At 41.9% G+C, this 10475-nt stretch overlaps 1 protein-coding gene across 1 annotated transcript; it reads right to left on the bottom strand.

Annotated features, from left to right (window-relative positions):
- LOC109233387 (PHD finger protein ALFIN-LIKE 2-like) lies at positions 273-9990 on the bottom strand. Its single transcript, XM_019399241.1, has 4 exons — positions 9653-9990; positions 9516-9548; positions 5338-8611; positions 273-814 (listed from the first exon to the last, which is right to left on the bottom strand). Exons 1-3 carry the CDS (start codon positions 9744-9746, stop codon positions 8289-8291), a joined length of 450 nt encoding a protein of 149 aa, XP_019254786.1. The 5' UTR covers positions 9747-9990; the 3' UTR covers positions 273-814; positions 5338-8288.

Raw genomic sequence — 10475 nt, 5'->3', positions numbered from 1 at the left:
AGATCCTCGATCTGAGCAGAGACATTGTTGCGGAACTCATCAATACTTGTGGTTTTTAGCAGCATCATCTCACGGAACTGGGCAAGTTCCATGTTAAGGCCATGGATGCGGGTGACTAGGGAAGTTACGTCCCCCACATCCTCTGCAATTCCCACAAGAGCTTCTAAGGCAGCTGTCCGATCTCGTAACTCATTGATTGCGTTGTTTCCACCAGCCATCGTTTAATCAGTAGCAAGGCTCTGATACCAGTTGACACAGGGGTGATTTTTTTCGTTGGCACCACTGTATGGCAGTCAGCTCGCAGCTAACTTCAGCCCACAAGAACACCTGTTTTGATACTTAGGTGCAAAGACAGAATTAAACGAGGGAAACAGGCACACAATGTTTACAGGCAACAAGCCCAACTTTTATTTATCTCTCAGATAAATACAAAGAATCACGAGTTGGGAAAGCTCTTTACAACATCCTATATTTATACAAGTTCTGCCTCAGCAGGTATAATACATTTACAAAGAGTATTTCTGCATGTGCCAGCTGTCTCACATGCAGCCAGTCCAGCTGCCAGGTGTGCCACGCACACTGCCCCAATGCCATGCCTGTTGCAGCAGCTTGTGCTGGTAATCATTTCCATCAGAGCATGCCTCTGTTGCTGTCAGCCCGCCATCATGCCTACCTGTCAGCCAGGTTCATGCCATTGCTTCTGCCAGCAACCTTGCCCAACAAATCATTTCCGTCAGAGCATGCCTCTGTTGCTGTCAGCCCGCCATCATGCCTACCTGTCAGCCAGGTTCATGCCATTGCTTCTGCCAGCAACCTTGCCCAACATGCCTTGTCAGCCAGGCATTGACAATTGTCAAGTCATCTTGCCAACTCAACCATCTGATCCAGCCTTGCCTTAGCCCACAATTTTGCCCAAGTTAAGGGCCCATGCACATGCCCTTGCCTTGGTCTTTTGCCTCTTCCGTCATGTCCGACTTTGGGGGTCTAACAAACCACCCCCACCAGTTGAACTCGACGCCCTCGTCGAGGCTGTTTTAAGGTAGTCCTCCAACTACTTGTCGAACTGCCATAGTGACTTTGTTTTTTCCCACGTTGCATCGGCCTCCTGCCTTCCCTTCCATTGAATCAAGAATTCTGTCCGCCTATTTTTCTTGGCGCCAAGTACCCGGTGATCCAGTATTTTCTCAAATTTCAGCATCGAACTGTGTATGTGCCACAGCTGGTGCCCTCTTTGACTGGTTCCTGTCCGGATCATCAGCATCCGCATAATACGGCTTCAGAAAACTCACGTGGAAGGTCGGGTGCAGTTTCAACCTTTTGGGCAGCTTCAACCTGTAGGCCACCTCGCCCACTTTCTGAACTACCTCAAATGGGCCATCATATTGAGGAATTAAACCGCGGTGTCTAAACTCCTTGTGATCTGCTTCCAGATTTGGGGAGTCAGTTTCAGCAACACCTTGTCACCAACCTGAAATTCCAGCTTCCTCCGATGCTGGTCAGCATACTTTATCATACGCCGCTGTGCTTTGCGCAAACTGTCTTGCGCTTCTGCAAGCAACTCTTGCTTGTCTCTTGCATAACGGTAGGCAGCAGGACACTTTCCTTGAGCCTTCTGTCTAGCAACATCAAGTGGCGTCATAGGCTGTCGGCCTAAGACCAACTCAAAAGGGCTCATTTCTGTTGCTGATGACTTGTGCAGATTATAGCAAAACTGCGCCGAATCCAATAAGTCCACCCAATTCCGCTGACTTGCTGTCACGAAGTGCCTTAGATATTCTTCCAAAAGGTGATTAATTCTTTCCGTTTGCCCATCGGTTTGAGGATGGTTCGCCGTTGAGAACTTCAGATCAGTCCCCATCATGTTGAACAACACTGTCCAAAACCGGCCTGTGAACCGTGTATCCCGATCGCTGACAATATCAGCTGGCACACCAAAGAACTTAACCACGTTTTTGTAAAATAATTCCGCAGCAACATCTGACGAACAAGCGACTGGGGCAGCATAAAAACAGCATATTTTGAGAACCTGTCCACCACAACCATGATTGACGCCATTCCATTGACCTTTGGAAACCCGCCGATGAAGTCCATAGAAACTGAAATCCATGGTCTTTCCGGAATAGGAAGAGGCTGCAGCAAGCCCGCCTCCTTCTTGCGCTCAGTCTTGTCCAGCTGACAAACTAGGCAAGTTTTCACATAAGCTTCAATGTCATCTTCCATTTTGGCCCAGAAATACACTCTGGACAGTAAGGCCAGCATCCGCTCAACACCCGGATGTCCAGCCCATGTGGTGTCATGCGCCTCTTTCAGCAGTTCCCTGCGCAATCCGCCACCTTGAGGTACCACAATTCTGCCCCCTTTGAAATAGAGCAGATCGTCCTCGATCCAATACCTCCGGATAGTTCCATCACGAACTTGACTCATTACCTTTTGATATAATAAGTCATTGGCAGCACACAGTCTGATTTTATCAACAAAATCAGATTGCAGTCTCGAAATAGAATATGCAGCAGCAAATACCTCCTTCCGACTCAATGCATCAGCTACTTGGTTCTGTTTCCCTGGCTTATGTTCCCACACGAAATCATACTCAGCCAAGAACTCCTGCCAACGAGCCTGTTTGGGACTCAATTTGCGTTGCGTTTTGAAGTAAGTATTGGCGACGTTGTCTGTCCGCACAATAAACTTCGTTCCCAGCAAATACACCCGCCAAGTTAGCAAGCAGTGAACCACATCAACCATTTCTTTTTCATGGGTAGAATACCTCTGCTCCGCATCATTCAATTTCCTGCTTTCGAAAGCCACTGGATGGCCTTCTTGGATCAGCACGCCCCCAACAGCTTTGTCGGAAGCATCAGTATGTACCTCAAAAGGCAACTCGAAATCAGGCAGCTTTAATATGGGTTCGGATGCAATGGCATTCTTCAGCAAGTTGAATGCCTCATCACACTTTTCTGTCCAAACCCAGCCCACGTCCTTCTTCAATAAGTCCGTCAAGGCAGCAACTTTCTTTGAGTATCCCGCAATGAATTTGCGGTAGTAATTTGCCAAGCGAAGAAAAGACCTCAAGTCTTTCACATTCCGCGGCACGGGCCAGTCAACAATGGCCTGTACCTTCGCTGGATCCATCTTTACCTGGTTCTGTCCGACCAAGTGACCCAGAAACTTAATTTCCTGCTGGCCAAATTCACATTTTTCCATCTTCACATAAAGCTGATACTCCCTTAATCGGCGCAGTACCAACCTAAGATGGTTTACATGTTCCTCTAATGACCTATCGTCTTCATGGCCTCGCCATGAGGATGAACAGCGTTGATAAATCCAGCCATTTGGCCATGCATCACCATCACTCCGTCCAGGTGAGGCATTGGAACGAAGCAGTTTTTCCTCAGGAAATCTATCCCAAGGATCATGTCGAAATCCCCCAGCGGAATCACCATCAGGCTGTGCTTTCCTTCCCACGGTCCAGCGGACATCTTCACATCGTAGGCCATGCCTTCGATGCGCTGGGCAACCTGGTTCACAGTTTTCATGTAGTTTGGACTCTTTTTCCATCGCAGTCCAAACTTGGCAGCAATCTTCACATCAATAAAAGTATGGGTAGCTCCAGAGTCTACCATCGCGACCAACACTTGATCTTCAACTTTAAATTCAATATGCAGTAATAAAGAATGAGGGTTCTTAGAAGGCTCACCCATTGCATTTACTAGTGACATCTGATTATTCAAAAGTAAACCCAATGGATTAGCCAGGGCAGCAACCACTTCTCCTTCTTCATTCGTACCTGCATTTCCAGCAAGCATAGCATTCACCCTTTCACGATTTGGGCAACTCTTGGCCATGTGAGGCCCGCCACAAGTCCAGCAACCCTTGTCAGTTGCTGCATTTTTCTTGCCTTTTTGTTGTCCAGCATCGCCAACAGCTTTGCCTTTGTCTAGGCTTTCCTTGCGTACTTCTTTCCTCCATTCCCCCTTCTTCTCAGGCTTCTTCTTTGCCTTTGAAGAAGCTGGAATTTCAGAAGGAAGCCTGGTTGAGCGAAAGTCCACTAAAGAGTCAGCTGCGGCAATAGCACTAGGGAGGTCCTTCACGTTCTGCCTCCTTAGTTCGTTCTGGGCCCATGCTTGCATCCCAGAAATAAAGTTGTGCAGTTTGTCCTCATCGGACATGTTTTTAATATCCAACATCAAGGAAGTAAATTCCTTAATGTAATCACGAACAGAACCCGTTTGTTTGAGCTGCTTCAAACGGTCTCTTGCCACCCAAGATGCGTTGCTAGGGAGGAACTGATCACGCATCTCTTTTTTCAGTCTTTCCCAAGAGTCAATCCTGGGTCTCCCAGCACTAATATCGTCGGCATCCCTGGTCCGCCACCACAATTTGGCATCGCCAGTTAAGTACATGGTGGTTATACTTAACTTGTCGCCCTCAGCAATGCGAGCAGTTGTAAAGTACTGTTCCATGTCCCACAGAAAATTTTCCAGTTCCTTAGCAGAACGCGTACCTGTGAATGCTTTTGGTTCTGGAAGTTTGAGCTTGGAACGATCAGCTTCATGGGTCTGGCCAGTGTTAGCCAAAGCCCTTCGTAGCACCCTGATTTCCAAGTTCAAATTTTCATTTTCTTGTTTCAGATCCTCGATCTGAGCAGAGACATTGTTGCGGAACTCATCAATACTTGTGGTTTTTAGCAGCATCATCTCACGGAACTGGGCAAGTTCCATGTTAAGGCCATGGATGCGGGTGACTAGGGAAGTTACGTCCCCCACATCCTCTGCAATTCCCACAAGAGCTTCTAAGGCAGCTGTCCGATCTCGTAACTCATTGATTGCGTTGTTTCCACCAGCCATCGTTTAATCAGTAGCAAGGCTCTGATACCAGTTAACACAGGGGTGATTTTTTTCGTTGGCACCACTGTATGGTAGTCAGCTCGCAGCTAACTTCAGCCCACAAGAACACCTGTTTTGATACTTAGGTGCAAAGACAGAATTAAACGAGGGAAACAGGCACACAATGTTTACAGGCAACAAGCCCAACTTTTATTTATCTCTCAGATAAATACAAAGAATCACGAGTTGGGAAAGCTCTTTACAACATCCTATATTTATACAAGTTCTGCCTCAGCAGGTATAATACATTTACAAAGAGTATTTCTGCATGTGCCAGCTGTCTCACATGCAGCCAGTCCAGCTGCCAGGTGTGCCACGCACACTGCCCCAATGCCATGCCTGTTGCAGCAGCTTGTGCTAGTAATCATTTCCATCAAAGCATGCCTCTGTTGCTGTCAGCCCGCCATCATGCCTACCTGTCAGTCAGGTTCATGCCATTGCTTCTGCCAGCAACCTTGCCCAACAAATCATTTCCGTCAGAGCATGCCTCTGTTGCTGTCAGCCCGCCATCATGCCTACCTGTCAGCCAGGTTCATGCCATTGCTTCTGCCAGCAACCTTGCCCAACATGCCTTGTCAGCCAGGCATTGACGATTGTCAAGTCATCTTGCCAACTCAACCATCTGATCCAGCCTTGCCTTAGCCCACATTTTTGCCCAAGTCAAGGGCCCATGCACATGCCCTTGCCTTGGTCTTTTGCCTCTTCCGTCATGTCCGACTTTGGGGGTCTAACAGTTTTTTGGTATGTACGAAAATTCTTCTTTTCTTTTTTAAATGTTGTGTCCACTCAAATGCTGTCATATAAACAAAATGACGGAATAGTTGTTTTTGGCTGCACACGGCCAGTAGACTGAGACTATTTTGTGATTTGTTCACCTCTACCACCACAACAGGAAAATGATGAAGGGATGGAATAGGTGAAAGAAAATTAAGAAAACTGCAAAAATGAAAATATTGAAAAGCTAAATGTCACAAATGAAACCCAACAGAGGACGGAACAAGACTTAGATAAATACTTTTAACGCAAATAGTAGTGCTGGAATTCTTCATGCGGAATGTCGCTGGTATTCCCATAGTGAAAGAAATTGCAGCTTGTAAGGCATTTATTTTTAAGTACCGGAAAAAGATGCCATACAAAAATTGCCAACTAAATATTAACCAAAAAAGTTGTTGGAACATCGACCAGAAATTCAAGATTTAGAGGAGGGGCTCATCACCCTAACTTTAATTGCATGCAGTATAAGGGAACAAGATTTAAAACAATGATCAGGAATTTAATGTTCAGATGAAAGATACAACACCCAGACTCTAATATCATTATGAAGAATGAAAAGAAGTTTTAGAGAATGCTTTGCTTGAAAAGAAGACAGAAGAATAACTAATAGTGGTTGGAAGAGGCAATGAGCTGGAATGGTCATAAGAAAATTACAAGAAATGTAACATAATTACAATAAGGAAAATAGGCAGGGGAGGTGAAATAAGACCACCCAGTAGCGCCAAGCTATTTAGGTCTACTACGATAACCTCTTTTACCATGTAAAACGGTATAGGACAGAAGAGAGAGAACTTGTCTTGAATTGGTTATAGACAATATACAGGAAGGCTACTTATTTCTTGAAAAAGATTTATGTCCTTTTTTTTTAAGAAGAAGAAGAAGAAGCATGAGGGCTCCATCTTTTAGGATACTAGAACAAAGGCACATCACTAAATGAAATTAGGAAAGTTAACTAAATATCGAGATTCCTAATTATGAAATAATTAAGAAGATTATTTTATACTATTACCAAAACACATAAAATGAATATAGAACATTCTGACATATATTACTAAATTATATTTCTCTTCCTTTTAACAAAAATCAATAATTATAAACAGCAAAGAGTTCCTTGGCCCCTTGGCGAGTCCCCAATAGATAGGGGAATCCCAAAGTACAAATCAAGTACAAAAACATCATTACATTTTTTATAAATCTAAATCACTGCAATGTAGCAGCTAAAATAAACCCATGGACCAATAGACTAGAAGGAATATGCAACGCTAATAAAATGGTCAGATTTCGGAAATGTAAAGGACGGACCAACGGAGAGGAGCACACACCAGATGTCCAGAAGATTATCTCCTCAAAGATAGCCAATGTGTAAAGAATTGTATAAAAGTTCTTCCAACAATCTCTAGTAACTTTAAATCACAGCTAAAATCAGCGAACAACAGGATGGTATTCACAAGAGATAAAAAAAAAGGTAAAATGTTGTGCAGCGAAGTTTTGTTCTTAACAGACAGCGTGAGTTATGGATTGACTTCTAACTCCAATAAAAGATTATTTTAGTAAGCAAATGCACAAGGGAGACAACATACAATCAAGCACAATGTACAACCTCTCTATCGGACAAGTATGACTAACATATACAACCAACAGAATGCATTCCCTCCACCCATAAGAAACATCTACAAACATATATGTTCTGAATAAAAAGAAAAGCATCATTTTGAATGAATAGAGTTCGTGTTACCAACATTGAAATAGCAACCAGGTTGTAACAGAGCAGATAGCTTAAACAGATAAATGTTTCATTTAAATCTAAAACTGAAAAAGGAATAACTATGTTCTTTTCCCACAGAGTTTCCCCATAGCAAACTCACTTTACATTCCAATGGATCCTATAATGACATCCTGGCGGCACCCATTACGAAGGAAAATTTGTAGAATTAGACAGTACTCCGATATAGACATATCAGTGGAAAATATTATCAACATGGTCTTCCATTGTGTACAGTTAAACATAATAAGAGCATCAGTAAGCATATTCCATCCTGCACATTCATGTTACTTATTAATGCCTAAATCAAATGCTATAGATTCCTCGAATCATGACTTGCTAACAGTTCTTGAAACCCTTAGAAAATCTAGACAGAAGTTACATTTAGTTAAGGAGAACTGTTTTACAATAGTAAGATTGCAATATAACTTATATTAGGTCTGGGTAGGGATAAGTATGAGATTTAGAGAATCACTTTTCTAGAGAACCCCCAAAGGTTTAAGAGACAAATTACTCACCATTGCTAGCTTGAAATGGGCTCAAATAGAACGAAATATATAGAGGATTCAAATCTAGTTTGCGATTAAGGCTTAGTTGATTATTGATTATTTCTCCAAAACTGCATACAGCCAAAAGGACATTTAGAGTGAGGATAAGGAACAGACTCGCTGCTAAAGTTCAGTTCATTAACCACTAAAATGTTCAACTTTAGCCAGTTAGCAACTGAACTTACATCCTCATAAATAATTATCTAATTTTTTAGCTTGAGACAACAAAAGAATAGCAGGAACAACAGGGAGTAAGAGAGAGACAACCCATCCAGGATAAATAACTAACCCTATTCACTCTTTTAAGAGTTAAGGACCATATTAGTTTAAATTACAGTGAAGAGAGAGCTGGTGGAGGTCAGGTAGATCACAGCTAGACAACAGAAACAGTGAAGAGAGAACCTGTATCTTAGAAGAGTACCTCTCATTTTGGTTAAGACGAGCTCCGAAAAAGAAAGCCACAGAAAGCAACCAACAATCACTATGCACGGCGACCAGTGAAAGCCAATCTCTACGAGTCATTCCATCCCTCGCAAAATTTATCCCAAGTGCTGGCTCTGGGAGCTCAGGTGGAACTTCTTCGGCAGGAAGGTTGACTTCCCAGGTTTCATTCGGATGTCCATATAGGCACAAATTTTCCTTCTCTACACCCAAGTAATGAAACATGAATAACACAATGTCAAATAGTATAATGTCAAGACCATACAAATTTAGGAGACAAATTACTTTCTTCTAAACGTTCAGAAAACTAAATAAGCCACAGAAGGCAAAGTAAAACACTTTGTATAGATAACAACGAGCCAATTTTTTTGATAACCGCGGTGTCCGGGCTAGCTTATTCGATTCTTCTTTTCCATGGCTCCTCATTGTTGTTTCTGGCTGTTTATTTTTCATTATTGTTGTGCTATAGCTTCACTGAGCCGGGGGTCTATTGGAAACAGTATCTCTATCTCTACAAGATTGGAGTTAAGGTCTGCGTACACACTACCCTTCCCAGACCCACTGTGTGGGATTACACTGGATTTGTTGGTGGTGGTGGCGGTGGAGGTGTCCGGGCTAGCTTGCACGCACCTCGACTAATTCCATGGGTTACGTGCTAGCTCCCACCAGTATAGGTACCAGGTAACTCTATCCACCTAGGCTTGGACAAATGGGATCTTGAACCAAGTCAGCTATTTAAATGGAGAATAAGACAGAGGCCTGCCCATTATCTGCCAAGTTTTGAAGTTGGATACAGTGGATTTCTCAATTATAAAAGTAATGACATTGTTGGCGAATTTTCCAATTTCTAAAGGAAACCAATTTCTTTTGATTTTTGTTTAACAGCAGTTCATCCACAGTCAATCTAACTGTATCCCAATAATAAAATCAATCTCATAAATTAGTGAAAATTAAATGAAAACCCCACGTCCTGGTTAAATAAGCAATAGCAGAATTCAGTCAATAGACTAAAAAAGCTCAATGCTTCAAATAACAAAATCAAATTAAGCTTGCAAATTATTTTTCACCAAAAATTAAGGCATGCAATTAGAAGCTCAATGAAATTACCTGGATCGCAGAGATTGTAAAATTCATCCACATCTGAAAAAACCCAAATCAATTTTAAAAACGGAAACTTTACAAGAAACAACATGAATTTGCATATATCTACATCTACTCTGTGCGTGTGTGTGTAAATTAAGTACCATATGATAAAGCACGAACTATTCCAGTACGGCGAGCGTTATAATCTTTGAAGATCTCTTCTACAGTTCTCGGACTTGATGAAATTGATGACATTTTTTTGCAAATAGAAATTAAAAATTATTCTGAGATCTCTGATAAAGAAAAGGAAGAGTTTCAGAAAACTGATCTTACAAATTTCACATACAAATTTAAAGAAAGAAATAATATGGAATCGAATTTGATGAAGAGCTGAGTATTTGGAGCTCACGTAAACGTTACGTGAGAATGTATAAACAGAAAAATTAAGAAACAAATAGCGGCAGGAAAACGGGTTAATAGACGCTATGTTTTACTATGGCTTGAAAAAGGTCAATTGAATATATATTCATCGCTAACCTACAAAAATTGATAAACAAAATATTTTAAAATTAATGAACTAAAATAAATTATAAATATATGAGTGATTTTAAATTATCTCATTAAGATACCGTTTTATAGGACTCACTACCACTTATAATACATGTATAAAACATAACCTTTTTTTTTTCAATGGTACAAAACCAGATGAAGCCTCGGTGACAATCCAAACAGGAAAGTTGTCGAATCAAGCGACTTCACTAAGTAGTGCGAAAGAAAATGTGGCTAACCTATAACTACAAGTATTGAACTTTCTACCTAGATATTTAAAAGATACATCACTCAGTTGTTGCTGAAGTGTCCAAATATCTTCGCAGGGAGTATTAACCTCCCATGAAGGACCTTTGCTTCCATTAAGCATTTGAACCATTGTTAAGGAATCAGACAAGATATGTATATTCTTCTAGTCATACTTCACCGCCAGTT

Source organism: Nicotiana attenuata, chromosome 10 (assembly GCF_001879085.1).
Source record: "Nicotiana attenuata strain UT chromosome 10, NIATTr2, whole genome shotgun sequence".
Lineage (NCBI taxonomy): Eukaryota > Viridiplantae > Streptophyta > Magnoliopsida > Solanales > Solanaceae > Nicotiana > Nicotiana attenuata.
Note: the sequence above shows the minus strand (reverse complement) of the source record. Positions and strands in the feature narration are given on the sequence as shown.